The sequence below is a fragment of the Podarcis vaucheri genome, assembly GCF_965113315.1.
Source record: "Podarcis vaucheri genome assembly, chromosome: 13".
Lineage (NCBI taxonomy): Eukaryota > Metazoa > Chordata > Lepidosauria > Squamata > Lacertidae > Podarcis > Podarcis vaucheri.
In genome coordinates this window covers 16773232-16791843 of record NC_138751.1, presented here as the reverse complement: position 1 = coordinate 16791843, position 18612 = coordinate 16773232, and the positions used below count along the sequence as shown (strand labels likewise).

General features: G+C 47.4%; 2 protein-coding genes across 3 annotated transcripts; both read left to right on the top strand.

Annotated features, from left to right (window-relative positions):
• Window positions 1-1659: 1659 nt before the first annotated feature.
• Window positions 1660-3976, top strand: TMEM265 (transmembrane protein 265). Its single transcript, XM_082195412.1, has 2 exons — window positions 1660-2345; window positions 3224-3976. Exons 1-2 carry the CDS (start codon window positions 2139-2141, stop codon window positions 3383-3385), a joined length of 369 nt encoding a protein of 122 aa, XP_082051538.1. The 5' UTR covers window positions 1660-2138; the 3' UTR covers window positions 3386-3976.
• A 3354-nt stretch (window positions 3977-7330) lies between these two features.
• PHKG2 (phosphorylase kinase catalytic subunit gamma 2) lies at window positions 7331-18333 on the top strand. Of its 2 annotated transcripts, none has more exons than XM_082194621.1 (10): window positions 7331-7467; window positions 9935-10063; window positions 10355-10530; window positions 11596-11650; window positions 12391-12456; window positions 12580-12743; window positions 13056-13146; window positions 13745-13898; window positions 16009-16134; window positions 17395-18333. In XM_082194621.1, the coding sequence occupies exons 2-10, from the start codon at window positions 9969-9971 to the stop codon at window positions 17677-17679; spliced, it is 1212 nt and encodes a 403-aa protein (XP_082050747.1). In that variant the 5' UTR covers window positions 7331-7467; window positions 9935-9968; the 3' UTR covers window positions 17680-18333. The 2 variants fall into 2 exon arrangements, with proteins under 2 accessions (XP_082050747.1, XP_082050748.1); XM_082194622.1 differs by lacking the exon at window positions 7331-7467 and adding an exon at window positions 7591-7761.
• Window positions 18334-18612: the final 279 nt, after the last annotated feature.

Genomic DNA, 18612 nt, shown 5'->3' with positions numbered 1-18612 from the left:
TTTGGTCACATTTTTGTAGCCAGCATCAGGAATGACACCTTCCGAAGCCAACAGTAACCAAGAGTAAACAATGAGTCAGTTGATATATGACTTCCCGTTAACACTTTTTAGACCTTTTGATTCATTTTTGGCATATCCCTTTTCCATACAACAGTGTTTTGTGAAAAAGCAAGCAGCTGCATTCCTCTGAAACACACAGCCCACTTTGGGGCTAATATACGAGTGGCTGTAGAAATGAGAACCACCCTGGCAGTGGCCAAATGGGTACATGTAATGCTAGAAAACAAGTCCTTAATTTAAACATACAGTCAAATCTCGGTTCCCAAATGCCTCCGTTTTGGAACGTTTCGGGTCCTGAACGCCGAAACCCGAAAGTAACTGCTCTGGTTTTCAAACTATTTTTGGAAGCCAAACAGCTTCTGATCCACATTTTTCATTTTTCCCCCTTGACTGCAGCCAGCCCATTGATCCTCGGTTTTCGAACTTTTCGGAAGCTGAACAGTCTTCTGGAACGGGTTAAGTTTGAAAACCGAAGTTCCACTGTAGTTCCTCTGTGCTACAGTTGCTTAATTGTAATTACAAAACAACAACTTTTAAAGGAAACATTTGTTCTTTTGGCAGGGGGTAGTGAGAGGGCTGGATGGGTCAGCCTTTCTTTTCTTATGCCCCTTTTGTCTTCTAAAAAGTGCCTTCAGGGGATCAAAATGTGAAATCTTGCAGAATCCAAGAGTTAAACCTGTACTTGGAAGTTAATGCAAAGTTCTCAGTTACGGTGAAATGAGAATCCTGTGTTATTTCAAAACCTACATGTATAAACCAGCAGGGGCAACCATTCTAGAGTTCTGCAGTTTGGTTCTTAGCCATATTTACATGAGAGCAGAACTGGAGGCTGAGCTCACTTGAGCCTCAGAGCATGATGTGCTAGGCCTCAGACCTGAGGCGTCTGAAGGACTGGCAAAGAAGAGTTGAAAAAGAGTCCATTTTGCTACTGAGGCACTGCATTCAGCTTTGCTATCTCTGTTAGGATAAAGGTTGGGGGGACACACCAAAAAAACGCCTGTGAAGGCTACAGTAAGTGTGTCCCACACTATATAGCTCTAAAATTGAAGTCAGTGGGGCTAGACAACCAATATGTGGATGCAATATTGTATCGCCCCTTCTCTTCTTTTTTGGAAGCACTTAAAAGTCATAAAAATCTAGTTGTGATAGGTGTAAAAGTTAGGGGTGAAGGAACCCACAGTGCTAACTCGTGCCACTACATCCCTCCCTTTCCCAGAGACTGTGGATCATCATCATCATCAATTTATTTATACCCTGCCCATCTGGCTGGGTTTCCCCAGCCACTCTGGGCGGCTCCCAGCAGGTAATTTTGCCTACCTTGCCATTTCAGCCTGATCTCCCTTCAGCAGCTGAGGAGACCGCCCCTAGATTGCCTGCATTAATTGAAATTCCTGCTCTTAAGTTTCCCTGAACCGCAACTCAGTTAAGCTGAAGCACTAGCCTATAGACAAAGAGGGGGAAGGAGAGAATGATCTCAGGAGTAATATGCAACCTGCATACCTGAGTCAGGTCCAACAACAGTGACCTCACCCAATAAAGAGTCTGGGACCCAGCCCAAAAAAGGTATAACCAAACAAACTGGGAGCTGCCAGGTGTGTATAAAAGTGTTTCTGAGAGGAGCTCCCAGCCTGTGGATGTTGGATTATTCTCAACATTTCTTCCTTCAGAGGAGCTGTACTGAAGACTGAGGAACTGAGACTTATATAAAGAGGATCACACCCTTTTGGCTTCAGGTGAATTAATTCTTGGGCGTTCCTACCTTATCATTTCTATAACACTTTCAGCTTGTGAAAGATGTCTCTTTAAATTCCACGTTTCCTTTTGCAGCAGTGAGGTAGGGCAATAATACGCCCAGGTATTTTACACAAAGGAAACTTGAGGCCAAGAGCGAAAGTCACTTTCTCAGTGCTGTACAGAGAATTCACAGAAGAGGTGGGGTTTCAAACTCTCCATTAGCTATTTCAAGCTCCTGGCTTGGGATTTAGAAGCACAAATGTGGACTCAGATCATCACTGATTGTGGCGATAATTGAAACAGCAGAGAGAAAAGAGCAGGCAACTTTGTGTGTGCCAGTTGCTATGGAAGGAGAGCAGGAGCTCAAAAATGGGACCCTTCAGCAAGATGCTGCAGAGACCATCGTGATGATCCCAGCAGACACCCAGGAGAAGGACATGCCTGCCAAGCCCCCTTCTTTTCATAAGCACAGACTGCGCAGTCTGGCCATATTTAGCATCATCTGTGGCTGCTCTTGCATCGGAGTCCTAGCACTGATCTATGCAATCAAGGTGAGTTACCTGCTGCTTTGACAAGGGATGCAGGTGGGTGGGACAAGGGATGCCCTTCCCCAAATGAATGAAAGTACAGTGCAGTATTTGGACCAGTTTCCTTTTTAGGAAAAAGAATTCCTGGAGGCTTAGGGAGGGGAAGCGGTTTCGATATTTATCATTCTCAGAGCAGAGCCATTTAAATTAGTGAACATGGCAAACTTGGATCCATTAAGTTCACTAGGTCCACTGTGAGTACACTTTGGTTAGAGAAAACCTTGTGCCTTTACAAACGTATTTACTGATCAGACAAAAATCAAACGTATTTACTGATCAGACAAAAATCAGACAAAAGAGTCTGCTCCAGAGAACCCTTGGGGTTCCTCAACAAGGCCGGAGATGGTGGACAAGATGCCCTGAGAGGGCTTGCCACCACTACTGATCTTCTTCCCCTGCACTGTGTGGCCAGAAAGGGATGTTGGGGGTTGTTCTGGGTCATGCCATTCCTCTGACAGCCGAGCCACCCTACCTGGACTGTGAAAGGAGCCCTAGTTTCCCAGCAAGGCAGGCATTCTGTGGCATAGGCCAGATGTTCCTGGGAAGTTGGCCCTTTGGAGTCAAACCCAGAAGTGCCGGGTCCCTTAATGAGAGTCGCAGCCATGCCCCTTCACGTCCCTGCGCCCCTTCTAAGATTATACAACAAGCTTAGAATTATATAGCCTTAATCTGGGTCAAGGCTACTAAGATCAGAGGTTGCAAAGAAATTTAGTCCTGACACATATCATCAAGATACACTGAGAAAGGTAAGTCCAGAGGAGGAGTCCTAAAATGTAAGGATATTTCTTTAAAATAAGTGACAGCAATAATGAGGTTCTCTCTCTTGGTTTTGTCCCATCCAGGCTAGTGAGAAGCAAAAGGCTGGTTCCCAGGTATCAGCAGCTGACTGGGCTCGGAGGTCCCGGAGGTTGTCTGTCCTAAGTATCAGTGTCTGGGTGTCCCTCATCATTCTGGCACCCATGTCAGTGTACCTCATTTCCTACCTCTTAACTCAAGCCGAATGATGATGACCCTGAAGAACAGGTGACTTGGGACTTCCAGGATCATCTTCTCCTCTGGTTCCCACATACTTGCCCAGCTGGATTTAGCAGAAATGGGTATTATGTGGGTCTTTGTTATGTGCACCCTGGTCTGGTGTACTCTTGTCAAAGCCTGCTTTGCGGAGGTCCTAGAAGAGAGGCTGGAGAAATGGAACGGCTTCTGCTGCAGACATCGGATCTCCGTGGCCTGCTTCTATGGACTCACCAGGATAAAACATATATCTGGCTGGCTACAGTGGAATACAGGACTAGAGGGCCCTTTGCTCTGAGCTGGGAGGCGCCTCCTCTTTAAGCTCTAGTGTAGCTGGGATGTACCTGAGTTCTTCTTGAGGCAAAATATGTGCTCTGTCCCTATTCAGGTTTTGCTCCGGCATGTAGATGCTAGGATCCACTCCCTTGGAACAGAAGGATATTGGAAACACAGGAACATGGTTTCTGCACTGTGCTGTGTTTCTTGCTTCAATCTTTTATTTATTTAATTTATTTTCAATAAGCATTTTTATTCTGCCCATCAATTATACATGCAAAAATACAAATAAACAGTTGCACTACAGCCATTTCATGGGGGTGGGTTGTTGTTGTTGTTTTTGTTCCACTTGTCTCTTGGGTGGCCATTACAGGAGTAGGGCTGGAAGAAACAGATAAAACATTGGATTTGGGGTCTAGTGGCAGAATAGTTGTGCCCCCTGCCAGATGTGGTTCATAGAATCATAGAATCATAGAGTTGGAAGAGACCACAAGGGCCATCGAGTCCAACCCCCTGCCAAGCAGGAAACACCATCAGAGCACTCCTGACATATGATTGTCAAGCCTCTGCTTAAAGACCTCCAAAGTAGGAGACTCCACCACACTCCTTGGCAGCAAATTCCACTGTCGAACAGCTCTTACTGTCAGGAAGTTCTTCCTAATGTTTAGGTGGAATCTTCTTTCTTGTAGTTTGGATCCATTGCTCCGTGTCCGCTTCTCTGGAGCAGCAGAAAACAACCTTTCTGAACTCCAACTATCATCAGCCCCAGTTGGGATGGCCATTGGTCAGGGATGATAGGAGTTGTAGTCCCATGGCCGGCGCAACAATGAGGTGACCTGAAGCGACCCACTTCTAGCAAGCTCCACAGAGGGCAGGAGATCCTGCCACTGCACCACCACTTATTTTCTTCCAGCTGCTGCCTCTGCCTGGCCTCGGTGGTTGGAGGTGGTTACAAATTCCCAGCACCCTTAACAAGCTATGGCTTCCATGGTTCTTTGCGGGAAGTCATCTGATTTAAAAATGCATTGACATTGTGGGACAGATCCACATGTGCTCTAAATGTGTGGGTCTGCCCCCATAATGTCACTGCCTATTTCCTTTACTCAGATCTGCTCACCGGTAATGACCCACTCATGATGATGCTGAGCATGTTTAAGGTGCAGCTATTCTCCAAGTGCAGTCAAGCCCATTGTGAGAGTAAGCATTCCTTTAAACATAACTTAAAAGGAAGCGAAATTGCCTTTCTCAGTTTATGAACCCACCCTGCTTCAAACCGAGGAAACAACGGCAGCACCTTGTGACGCTGTAAAAACCAGCAGATTTATGAGAAATCCAAGACTTTAAGGTGCCACTCCAATACTCTGTTGTCTTCTTGTTACGGAGCAGAGCAGACAATTAAAAAGGTAAATTAATGCAACATACAATATGCAGAGAAGGGCCTTCAGCCACATGTAATTGGAGGCTAGAATGGTTGGGGGGGGGGGTCAGTCAGGCTTAGCATCCTTAGCTGAGATGAAAGGTGTTAACATTCACAACTATTTGAATCGCTGATTTCTTGTTACATGCAGGCTCCAAGGGAGAGGCTGCTGGTTAGCATCTGGAATTAGAAGTATACCGTATTTTTCGCCCTATAGGATGCACTTTTCCCCCTCCAAAAATGAAGGGGAAATGTGTGTGCGTCCTATGGGGCGAATACAGGCTTTCACTGAAGCCTGGAGAGCGAGAGGGGTCGGTGCGCACCGACCCCTCTCACTCTCCAGGCTTCAGGAGAGCCCCAGCGCCAGCCCCACAAGGTTGGGGGACAGAGGGAGGCGGAACGCCACCATCCCGCTGTCTCCCGAAGTGGTTTGGAGGCTGACGGCGGGGAGACCCTGCTGCCAGCCCCGCAAGCTCCGGGGACAGTGGGGAGGCGCAGCGCGTCTCCCTGCTGTCCCCGGACCTGATCTCAAGGCGGGCGACGAGGAGAAGAGCGCTTCTCCCCGCTGCCTGCCCCACAAGCGCCTGGGGGGGGAAATAATTTTTTTTCTTTATTTCCCCCCAAAAAAACTTGATGCGTCCTATGGGCCGGTGCGTCCTATGGGGCGAAAAATACGGTAGGTATGAGGTGTGGCAGCTTTCTACATGCTACATATACAACAGCTGTGTGAGTTGTATTGCCAACTTCAGCCTCATACATGCCATACATTTTAACCAGTTAGTTTCCCTCCCAAGAATCCTGGAAATTGTAATTTAGCCCTCATAGTGCCCAGCACCCTTCACAAAGTACAGTTCTCAGGATTCTTGAGGGGCAGTCATGTTGTTTGACTGTATGGTGTTGCACACAAGCCTATGTTGCCTTGTAATGCTTGATGCTGTTCTGAAGTTACACTTCCATTAATGCTTAATGAAAAAGCATTAATAACAACACTTGTATAACCACTACTGGCAGATGCTGGTCAGACAACGGATATAACTGTACCTGGCATTTGTTATTTATTTACATTAAATTTGTATACTGCCCTTCATCCACAGATCTCAGGTTGGTTCACAAGCTAAAAATACATGATAAAAACAACCAGCCAATAACCACCTCCCTCCCACCTTATGAAGAGAGTGAGCGATTCTTACTGCATGTTAAGAGATCACATCTTTGTCAGGGCAAAATTTGGGGTGGAGGAGAGGCCATGTAGCTTGACTTCGCATATGCAGAAGGAGAGGGAAAGCCTTTTGGCCCAAGGAATCCTTTTACACTTTGTGTAGCTGCCTCTGGGCGACTGGGTGTCCTACTGGAGGGATTTTCTTCCCCTATGGATGTCATGGGATGGAGCAATTGATTCGGTGCAGGAAACCCGAAGACCAACTGTGAAGTTGAGGTTAAAATGATGGGTCAGGAGACACAGGTTCAAATGCTTAATCATCCATGATGAGCAGATGAGTGACTTGGGCGGGTCATTATCTGTCAGCCAGAACTCCCTTCACAAGACTGTTGTGAAGAGCGGAAGAGGAGGCAGGCAGGAAATATGTACTGCCTCGAGCTCCTTGGAGGAAAGATGGAATCATCATCATTATCATCTTGTTTTGTTCACAGCCAAACTCCTGATTTGTCCCAAACTGAAAGACACGAAAGGACCACCCAGGAGACAAGAGGCAGCAGTTTATGGAGATAGTAATAAAATGCACAAATTCCCTCCTGCTCCGTAGAGAGACCCTAGTGTATTTTCCGTTTTGGGGGGTGTTTATTGTGTCATTGCATAACAAATAACCGAAGGAGGGAAAGTAGTAGAAATGACCTCATCCTGACCTTTAGTATCGCGATTATGAAACCCTGAATAACCCCAATGTTCTGCTCCCGCCCACTTCCGATCGCGATTGGCCGCTGTCTTCCCCAGCCTTCGGATTCTGAGCTCCTCCCCTCAGCGCTGTTGCTCAAAATGAGCAGCCGATGGGTCAACTCGCCTGTCAATAACGCGCTTCTTTTGCTCGCCCTTCCGTGGCTTTGCTCATTGGCTGAGCATTCTCCCCTCCCCTGCTGCCGTTCGGAAACAGCCGCTTCCTCTTTTAATCCCCGCCCCATATTTCTTCACCTTAGCGCTGATTGGTTACTGCCGCTGACAGGGCTCCCTCTCCATCCGTCCACTCACTGGATGCCGGCCTTCCTCCGTCTCGACACACCCTGTTTTCTCCTTTCGCCGATTGGTGCTACTGCCCGGCCGCGCCTCTGGAACGCAACGGACCAATCAGAGAGAAGAGGAGGCGGAGCCTGGGAGTCGCCGGCTGCAGGTGGGGGTCATTCACTCGCATCCAGCAACGGCGCTGCCGGGTGAGGATCTCGGGGAGTCCCTCCGCGTGCGCGGGCGGGGCGGGGCGGGGCGGGGCGGCGTGTGGAATCCCTCTGGAGAGAGGAAGGGGAGGCGACTCGGAAGGGCTGGACCGGTAGGCAAGGCTTCATTTCGCCCTGGGGCTCTTATGAGCCCCGGAACCTGTTGACAGTGCTAGGCCACGGTTCTGAAATCTACGGACAGAGTGCCTCTGAGTATAAACAGAGTGCATTTCCCACCTCTGCGTGGCTCTGAATTGAGACTTGGGAAGGGGACTTCCAGGATAAACAGCATGGGTATCTTGTCTCAGCCGCTGCATAGATTATAGTATAATAGTTTAAACGTTGGTTATTTATATAATGAACGAAGGGCTGTCTTAGTCATCCTTACACCAGTCCTTCAAGGTGGTCCAGTATTGCAGATGTTTTTAGAAGGGGAAGTCCTGGGATGGGGAAAGAATGAGGGGTATTATGGGTTTGATCTTGTAGAAGGGGTTATACACTCCAGATAATGTAATAGGGATTGTTTAGTAGGGATGTACCATACTTGTTTAATAGGGGTTGTGATATGCTCCTATGCACAATCTGGATGATAAAATCTATCCTGCCAAGCCTGTTGCCAGTGCATGTTTATTCTGCTTCAGGGGTGGGAGACCTCATGCTCAGGGGCTGAATGTGGTCTTCTAGCCCTCCCAACCTCTGTCTGGCCCTCAGGACTCTCCCCAGCCACACCCCTTATGGGCCTTGCTTTGCACACTCCTTGAATGGTTTTGCCTGGCTGGAATGTGTCCTAGAACTCTTTGCTTCCCTGAATGGAGGGTAGAGGGGTGTGTGAGTGTGTGTAGGAAGTAGCCTAATGGTCAAAGGTTATATTGACACTTGTTGCCCCTCCTACTTTTGTGTTTGGCCCTGTCCAGCCCCGCATGGGGCATGTAGCCCCCAGAAGCTTGTCTAGAAGGGAATGTGGCTGAAAAAAAGGTTCCCTTCAACTATTCTTATTTGGCTATACTCTGCTTCCATGATCAGAAGCAGTGAGATCCTGAATACCAGCTGCTATAAACTGCAGGATGTTCTCAGGTCCTGCTTGCAGGCTTCTCATAGGCATACGGCTGGCCACTATGAGAACAGGATGATGGCCAGATCATTGGTCCAACCCAGTAGGCTCTTTTTATTTTCCTAATTTGTATTGATACCCAGGAGATGTAATTGCAGTGTATTGTTTCAAATTCATGGTTGTAAGGATCTATTTTGAAGGACTAAAGAGATATGAGAGTCATGGGGATGTAGTAGATGGCTATTGAACAATCCTATGCATATTTGTTTGAAATGAAGCTCCACAGTGGCAGTCAGGATGTTTTGGATGGCAGCCGTATTGCAGAGAGATCTGAGTTCATATTCTCTGTGGGGTTTAGCATAGCTTAACCTCACAGGGTTATAAGGCAGTTGAAATGTTGGTCCCAAGTTGCTTGGAGGAAGAAAGAATAAGAATTGCTACAGTATGAGGATGGAAAATAAAGGATATAAGCTGCACCATTCACGCCTGACATTTGAAGAGCAATCTCCCTTAGATCAGTTCTGCAATCTACTCCCCCCTGCAGTCTTGCTGTAGTTATATCCTCAAGGCAGCAATAAACCTGTCATTGTGGTTGTGCCAGAGCACTGTTTCAGGCTATTTGGTCTTTTTCTTCCCTGTTTGGGGAAATCTGATGCAGCCACATTGCAGTCCTCCAACTTGTTGATTTTGATTAGTTTGATGATCTAAAGCACAGGTGTCAAACACAAGGCCCGCGGGCCGAATCCGGCCCGCCAGACCTTGTCATGTGGCCCGTGTAGCCGCTGCCGGCCGCCAGCCTTCACCTTTTATTCTCGCTTTTTTTTTTTTGACACAAGAAAGCCGCCTCTTCAGCGTATGCGCGGCAGCCTACAAGCCAGAGAACGTCTGCCCTCTAGCGGCGCCGGCCGTTCTACACAGGAAACCTCCACTTTACATGTCCTTTACATAGTCCTACAGATACAACCGGCCCTTTGAGGGTGACCAAACTGCTGATGCGGCCCCCGATGAATTTGAGTTTGACACCCCTGATCTAAAGGGAGGAAGCTTCATGACCTGTGATTTTGTGTCGGAGGCCTTGATAACTTGATGGCTGAAATGTGTCTGATGAAATTGTCAGCTATGCCCTACCAGTGGCTATTGCCCAGTGATGACCAAGACTGGGTCATTCTCCTTTAGCTCTTCCACAACTCCCCTGAAAGTGGCGTGGTAATTGGCATGTCTCTACCTGCCTCCCCTTACATCAGACATCCTTTGCCTCTTATGTTTACTGCCCTTCTTAGCTCTCCAACTGCTGTGTTGCATTCCTTGCATTCCACCTTCCATGTTGACCTTTCAAAATGTCTCTTCTTGGGGAGCTGGTGTTTGAAGTATTCAGCTGTCTAAATATCACTGATGCCATCACCCTTTGCTTTTCAGCTCTTGATCCAGAGCATTCCACATCTACAATAGGATGACCCGGGACGTGGGTCTAGAAGATGAGCTTCCGGACTGGGCTGGAGCCAAAGAGTTCTACCAGAAATATGACCCCAAGGATGTAATTGGCAGGTGAGGAGTGGGTCAGGATGGGGGCGGATAATCATGGATTGAATGATGTGCTGGGATGGGGACCCATTACACTACAAGTGGATAAACTGTTTCCCTCCATATATTGTTGGACTTCAGCTCCCAGCAGCCAGCATGGCCAATAATAAGGGATGATGGGAATTGTAGTCCAGAACATCTGGAGGAGTTATGGCTTTCCAACCTCTGTCCTACATTTCTTCCCCACTGTGGAGCCAATATTTTTTAGAAACTTGATGTCTCTCTTGCTGTTTGTTCATCTCTGCTCCTCTGCAGGGGTGTCAGCAGCGTGGTCCGGCGCTGCATACACAAGCAGACAGGCCAGGAGTATGCAGTGAAGATTATTGAGGTTACTCCGGAACGCATGACCCCACAGCAGCTCGAGGAAGTGCGCTTATCGACAGGCAAAGAGATTGAAATCCTGCGCCAGGTCTCTGGACACCCCTACATCAGTGAGTGACTATCCACCCAGCCCAGCAACTCTGTAACCCAAATGTGCATCCCAATATTTGGGCCTCCTACTGAAACCCTAGTATTTTCTCAAATGTAATTTTATATTGTATAGTTGCCCCCAAATGAACCCCCCCCCAGCATCTAGGCCTTCCACCATATTGATGATCTCAACATTCACAGCAACCATGTTGGCATCTGTGCCCATCTCTACTTCCTTAATCATTGTGTGGTCTCATCCTGCACACTCCTAAATCAGGGGTGGGGAACCTGTGACACTCTGGATGTTTTTGAGCTGCCAATTCCATAATCCTTGACTGCTGGCTATGCGGACTGGTAATGAGAATTGCCCTGCCCTTAATTGTTGTCGGAATGGAGGAAACCATGTTTAGGGTTTGCATTGGGGTGGGGAGCAGGAGATTGCTGGGAGTGTGGAATGTAGCAAAGTGGGAAGGGGGGGGGTTGAAAGGAGCAAAGGGTGGTCTGTTGGGGAGCGGCAATTTGGTCAATTGACAGAAGAGCGAGAGCAAAATATACATCAGGAGTCTTAGTTTGGTCAGAATAGAGTATACATTCCAGAGTTAACAGTAAAGACATTACTTCTGGTAAATGAGCCACCACAGCCGATAGGAGGTCATGAAAATTTGTGTCCTGGGCTTTTTAGACTCACCTAGCCATGTACCATCTGAAACCAAAGGGGCGCATTGGTTTGCCAAATGTGATTTCCCCGCAGCTCTCCTACCCTACTGCTGAAAGGGATGAACACCCCCCCATTGCCTACTTCAGCAGTGTCTAACCTGTGACCGCCTCCCATAAGCTGTGGGACTTTAGCTCTCATAATTTGTTACCATTGGCCGTGCTGGAGGGCGGTAGATTCCCCCATTCCTAAAGCTACACAGCACTGTTAGCACAATAAAACTGTGGCCATGCTCTCTTTCATTGTAGCTGCCTGTCTCTAGGCACTGAGCTGGAGCTGTTTCCTGCCATTTTACATCGGTGAAGCAATCAGCTCTCGAACTGTATAATCTAATCCCCCTCTTTCTCCTCCTCTCTCTCTCCCTCTCTAGTTACTCTGATAGATTCCTATGAGTCATCTGCCTTCATGTTCCTGGTGTTTGACTTGTAAGTAACAAGCTATTGAAAAGAGGAGTGCTGATCCACCCTGTTCTCACCAAGATGGGAAACACCCTTGTAGCTGTTGTGGGTCTTGACCCTCCCAAGAAGGATTAAAAGGAAAAATAGAGAGACGTACTTTCCCATTGCATGTTACAGGCCCTCTTCTTCCAAGATGGCGATCATTCTGGTTTTGAGAAGTAATGTGTGAAGCCACCCTCAGAGAGGCAGCTGGGTGGAAGGAAGAGCCATAATAGTCGTTGAAAAGGGAAGTTGACAGAGGCAGTGGATTTCTGCTGCTAGGCTTCCCAACCCTTGTGGGCTGAAGTGGTGTTGCTTTCAAACCCACAATGCCTGTGTGCTTGCTGTTGTGCCTCTGAATTTCCTCTTCAGTGTAGATAAGTAGAGGTATTTTAGTGAGACATTGTAAGTGCGTAGGAAGGGGAGATGGGGAGAGCCAGTGTGGTGTAGTGGTTAAGAGCGGTAGACTCGTAATCTGGTGAACCGGGTTCGCTTCCCCGCTCCTCCACATGCAGCTGCTGAGTGACCTTGGGCCAGTCACACTTCTCTGAAGTCTCTCAGCCCCACTCAGCTCACAGAGTGTTTGTTGTGGGGGAGGAAGAGAAAGGAGAATGTTAGCCACTTTGAGAGTAGTGATAAAGCGGGATATCAAATCCAAACTCTTCTTCTTCTCCTCCATGCCACCCCCAATGCATGTGGATTTACCCCATCTCACATTCCCCTGACAGGATGAGACGCGGGGAGCTCTTTGACTACCTTACGGAGAAGGTGACCCTCAGCGAGAAGGAGACCAGGTAATGTGCCGTCCCCTCTGCTGGACCTGGGGAGGCAGAAGCTCTCTTGGCTCGGCTCCAGCTGTTTTTCTGTGGTGATCTGATAAGTGGCGGCTCCTTCAGCTTGTGTCTCTCTTCTTTCAGGTGTATCATGCGAGCCCTCTTGGACGCCGTGAGCTACCTTCATGCCAATAATATCATCCATCGAGATCTCAAGCCCGAGAATATCCTCATGGATGACCAGCTGAACATCAAACTCTCGGATTTTGGCTTTTCCTGCCACCTGAAGCCAGGGGAGAAGCTGCGAGGTGGGCATGGGCCAGTCTGAGTACAGGTCTCTGTAGGGCAGACCAGCTCATTGATAGCTCAGTCAGTGGAGCATGAGATTTTTAATCTCTAGGTTGTGGGTTCAAGCCCCACGTTGGGCAAAATATTCCTGCACTGCAGGGGGTTGGACTAGATGACTCTTGTGGCCCCTTCCAACACGACAGATTCTGTGATTCTGCTGTGAGCAGGGTGGCTGGTCTGACTTACACAGCTCCTGCTAGCAGTGACTCTTGATTTGAGATTCTTGGGCACCAAACCTTATGCACCTCTGTAATTTCCAACTCCTTCCTTAGAGCTGTGTGGGACCCCTGGCTACCTGGCCCCAGAGATCCTGAAATGCTCCATGGACGAAACCCACCCTGGTTATGGAAAGGAAGTGGACCTGTAAGTGACATCTAGCTAACACCTGTCCCCCTTGGCGGAGGGATAGTTTTTTGGGAAGGAGGGGTGAAGGAAGTTCCATGACAAGATCCAAAGCTCAGCTGGGTCTTTATACCTGTTTTGAGAGAGAGGTGTCTACTCGCTGCTCTTTTGCCCAAGGGAATGGGAGGGGGGGAATCAGTTGTTCTCTCCCCAGGTTCTGTCCCTCTGTCCTCTTGTTACTCACCACACAGTCACTATTTGAAAGTAGCTTGGAACTCTACCATCATATTCTATAGTTGGCAGAACTACTACACCCATTGACAAGATTTTGCATGCGCTTACATACTTGAGTCTGGAGGCAAAATATGGACTGGGTTTTGTGTTGTTGTTGTTTTGAATGGGAACAATATTTTGACAGTTCCCCAAGAATAAAGCACGGTAATTTTAAATAAATAAATAAATAAATAACACCCCCCCCCCAAGATTCCCAAAAGCTACACTAATTGTATAGGGTGCTTCTTCGGCCAATATTCCTTAGTCTTTCTGCTTTGCTGTTCTCCAATTTTGGTGTTTGGGAAAAGGGTGCAGGAAATAAAGCTCTCTCCTCCTTTCCCTGAAGTTGGGCCTGTGGAGTCATCTTTTTCACCCTCTTGGCTGGCTCTCCTCCTTTCTGGCACCGTAAGCAGATGCTGATGCTTCGGATGATCATGGAAGGGCGATACCAGTTTGGCTCCCCTGAGTGGGATGACCGGTCCGACACAGTCAAAGATCTGGTAAGATGGTGAAAATCCCATCTCTTGTAACACAACTTGAGCTACATGTACATTCAACATCTCCTTTTAGGAAACATCTGTGCCCAGAAAAGAGAGTTCTGCAATGTGGTATTGTGAAGGATCTTACCGGCTGGGCCCAACTGGGATTTGCTTTCCCACCAATTTCTTATTAAATCCTATAGGATCCCTGTCTCATGCAGTTTATATACAGTGTACCTACTTTTTACTTCATAGCTGCCACTATTTAATTCCAGCTGGTTGCTTTAACCTTTTACTACATGGAGTAGCGGATTAGAGGCATGGCACAAATGGAGCTGGAGGCTTGTGTTAAACAAATAGGCATTAAAGCTTATTTAATATAAAATCATAGCTTTAATGCAGGTATTTATTTAACAACATAGTTTGATGATTGCTAAAATATGTTACTTCTACTTTAAATCTGGCGTTGGCACAAAAGAGGTTGCTACATAATTGTCCTAGTTCTCATCCCTATGCCGACCTAATAGACAGATCTCCATTTATCCGCTGCTCTGGTCAGGGTAATACTGAAAGAGCACAAGGTAGTTAAGGGTGTCTCACCTGTTAGTCAGACTGAACTCCCATCTCTTGAGACTCCTGCTCACCCCCTGATTGGCTTGATTCAGTTTTCTTCAGAAATCTCTCTTCTGGTCTGGTGCTTGAAGACTCAGCCATGATGGTGCTGCCTCTGAAGTCTTTCTGCTTCCTGAGGCCCACTGTCAGCTGCTGGCAACTCTGGTCAGACACCATCCTGGAAAACACCGCTCCTGGCTAGCCTCCCTCAGCCCCTGTCTCCTGTGGTTCCAAGCTCACCTTCCGACTCTCTCTAGTCTCCTGACCAACTGCTCCCAAAGAATGCTGTGTCTGCCCTTATATTTACTCCCTCTGGCCAATCATTGGGTTCTTTCTGGAGTTCTGAGTCCTCACTGGACCAATCATTCGAACGGAATGTCCACGAAAGGACCTATCACCATTTGACTTTTTCAATTCACTTGACCCTAATAAAAGGTAGAGTCCACAGCTAACTGCCATTAACTGTAAACCTAGCAAGTATGGAGCCAAATCTGGTATTTTGAAACTAGCTCCTTCCTGGCAAGTGTGCCAGCTGAATCCACATACATTATATATTGTCTGACTTCAGCCAGAAACAAAATGCTGGTTTTCCCTGCTTCTTCACACAATTAACCATTTTTATATCAAATACTGCTATTGTAACAACCTTCTTACATTTAATCTCTGCTTTAAAAAAATCCAGTATCTTTACATCTGTGTTACACATTTCAAGCCTGTTTGTATATTTTACAGTATTCTGTTTTTGCTTGTTATGGGGAGGACCAAAGAGTAACACAGGGATCCCTGCCCTTTACCTCATAAAATCCTATTTGTTTCCCAATTCAAGCGTCACATATTTCAGCAGCCTCTATAGTTTCAAAATGTATCTTCTAGGCCTTGAGAACTAAAATCTTGTTTTTCCCTTTAGAAAGAGAACCAACATTCTCAGGATTAACAATTCTTTTTCTGCTTTTCTCAGCTTTAAGATTCATGTCTTGAAATGTGGCGACAGTGGGGTAGAAGAGATCCCAGCGATTGTTGCCCATGATAATAGATCATCGCCTGAGGCTTCCAGTACTTTCACCTCTGCCCTAATTGGCAGGTTTAAAAAACAAGATTCCATTGCAGAAACAAAGGCCCAGATTGGCAGCTAGTGACATGAAGTGTTTGGCAAAGTAGACTGACAGAGGGAGCTGGAGAAGTGAGAGTCTGTGGAAAAACTCACAACTAAGCGATAAAGTCAGCGTGTATTGGTTAGAGAGTATCAGAGTAGGACCGGAGGAGATCCTGGTTCAAATATCCATTTAGCCACGAAACTCATTGGAAGACTTTGACCCTATCTCCCAGCCTAACTTAGCTTGCAGTGTGAGAACTGTTCATGCTGTATTGAGCTTCTTGCAGGAAGGGTGGGATGAAAACAGATTATTATTATTATTATTATTTGCCCCTGAATTGCTCAGCCTTCTATATTGGGCGCCAAATATATGCCCTCTCCCCCAAATGTCTCTTGTCCAACTCTGTGTGTGTGTGTGTTTGGCAGATCTCACGACTGCTGCAGGTGGATCCAGAAGAACGGTTGACAGCTCAGCAGGCCTTGCAGCACCCCTTCTTCCAGCAGTACGGCGGCCGTAAACGCCGGCTCTTCAATCCGCACCATGCATTCAGGGCAAGTCTCTTGATCCTCCTGCCATGCAAATGTTTCCCACACAGGAGGAAACATTTATTCTAAGGTGGTTCCTGCTGCAACATGTGCAAGCGTTTTCTAAAAACAATGTGTTTTTTTCCTTCATACCATTTCCCCCCCCCCAATGTAATCAGTGAATTGACCAAAACCAGTATGATGGATCAATTAGGGCTTCTTAGTCAGTTTGTGTGCATCCCCCTTTCCAATTTGATCATCTCCTTTCAACGCTGGTGCTTTATAGCTTTCTGGTAATGCTCCTGAAACTTTGTGAGTCTTTCCATGTGTTTCTTCCATTGTCCTTTGTCACTGATTAATGGAGGGTGTCTATCAATAGGTAGTGGTCATGACTGCTTTGTAATATGGGATCAGAGGTAGCAGCATGTCTCTCAATACCACTTGCTGAGGAGCAGGAGAAGGAGAGAGGGCTGTTGCAATTATGTCCCATTTGTTGACTTCCCAGAAGCCACACTGAAGAAGTGGTTGATTTGCTACCAGGCCAGGTTCACGGTCCTTGTGTTAATTCACAAAGCCCTAAACAACTTGGGTGCAAAGTACGTTCAGGATGGTCTCATGCATTATACTCCCCCTTGATCACGGAGATCCTCTTTGACAGTGTTTTCCAAACATTTCATGTTGGTGATACACTTTTAAGATATGCATCATGTTGTGACAGTAATTCAGTTTTACTAGCAAACCGGAGGTTAAACTAACCCCTTTCCATCCCCGGGAGGAGTGTGGGGAGCGCTTGTGCGACACACCTACACACTGCAGCTGACAAACCAACATGTCGTGACTCGCGATGCACGGTTTGGAAAGCTCTGCTCAAACAGGACACATCTGGAGGTTTCATTTGGCCTTAACTGGAGGTTGTGCCTTTAGGCCCTGCCCTGCTGAACTTATCCGGAAGAGGCTTGGCAGGAAAATGCCTTATTTCAGTCTGCTGGAAACTACTGTTTAGACCCCTCTTCACAATAGGAACTTTTTTTTTGTAAACCAACCAGTATCTACTGATGTTTTACTGATACTTCTACACTGATTTTATTATACTCTCTCCATTGTAAGCCACCTTGATATATTTTATGAAAGCGTGGATTACAATAATTTAAATAAGTGAATTGATAAATAAGAATGCCGGACCAGGTGGGTCTTAGTCTGGCACAGCAAGTGCTGATGTTCTCTCCTGCTAACCTTCTAGGTCTCACTTCCCATATTGACACTATTCCCGTCTCTTTCCCGCGATAGGTTCTTGCATGGACTGTGCGGGCCTCTATCCGCATCGTCTCCAACTACCGGCGGGTGCGGCCGGTCACCAAGGAGGTGCTCATGTGCGACCCCTATGCGCTCAAGGGGGTGCGCAAGTTGATTGATGCGTGCGCCTTCCGCATCTATGGGCACTGGGTCAAGAAAGGTGAGCAGCAGAACCGGGCCGCCCTCTTTGAAAATGTCCCCAAGGCCATCCAGCTGGTCTTGCTCAGCACAGAGGGGGAGGAAGCCCCTGCGTCTGCGGTGGACGACCCTCCCAACTAAACACCCGGTTGCTGCTCCCTGTGCAACTGCGGAATCACTGGGTCCCTGAACGAAGAAGGGAGGCAGGAGCCACTTCAAGAACTGTCCCACCACCTTCCATCTCTTCTTGGGGGAACGGCAAGTACCTCCTGTGGGGAGGTATCATCCTTGCATGCGAAGGGGGGTCCAATTTCTTGGGGAACAAGGACTTCTTTGCCTTCTGGAAAGAATTCCTGAGTTTGTGGCTGTCGAAAACTAAGGGTCCCCTAACATTCCTGGGAAGGGCCCCGATATCTGTGTAGGGCAAGAATACAGAGCATCTGAATTGTTAGATGTGTATGGATTAGGGAGGTTTATCTGTGTGTTGCCAGAAGAAGGACTTTCTGTCCTTGCATCTCTTCCCACAGTAAGGGGACCTGCTACCTCTTGCCCCTCAAAGCAGCCAATTTCACCATTGCTGAGGGATCAATCCTTGCATATAGCCAGTATGGGTGGTCCAGGGAGGAAGGGGGTGGATTGGGATTGGAAATTACAGAGTTCCCTTTCCCTACTAGCAGGAATTGGGCTCGACCCTTCTCTGTAGATTATATTGTATTTTATTTTCCACCTGGTTGTGCCATCTTTCCACATCCGTGATGTCACAATTAGAATAAAATGGAATGTGACCAAAACTGATGCCGGACTTTGGCTTTCTTTGCTTCCTAAGAAGCAGCCATATTCTTTCAGTTGGGAGAGGGCACAGAGTTGAATTTCTCCTGCGAAAAATCCAAGGGGTGTTCAATGTTTTGGGGGTGGGGGGTATCCTGTTGCTGCTGGAAGGGGTGTGCACCCACGGGGAAAGAGTTCAGCTTGAGAAGAGTGGGACAGAGTGGGAGTCAAAGGGACTCAAGAGAAAATTTGAAGAAAGGCAGTGTTTCAGTTTCACTCCAGCAGCTGGTCCAGTGAGAGAGATGG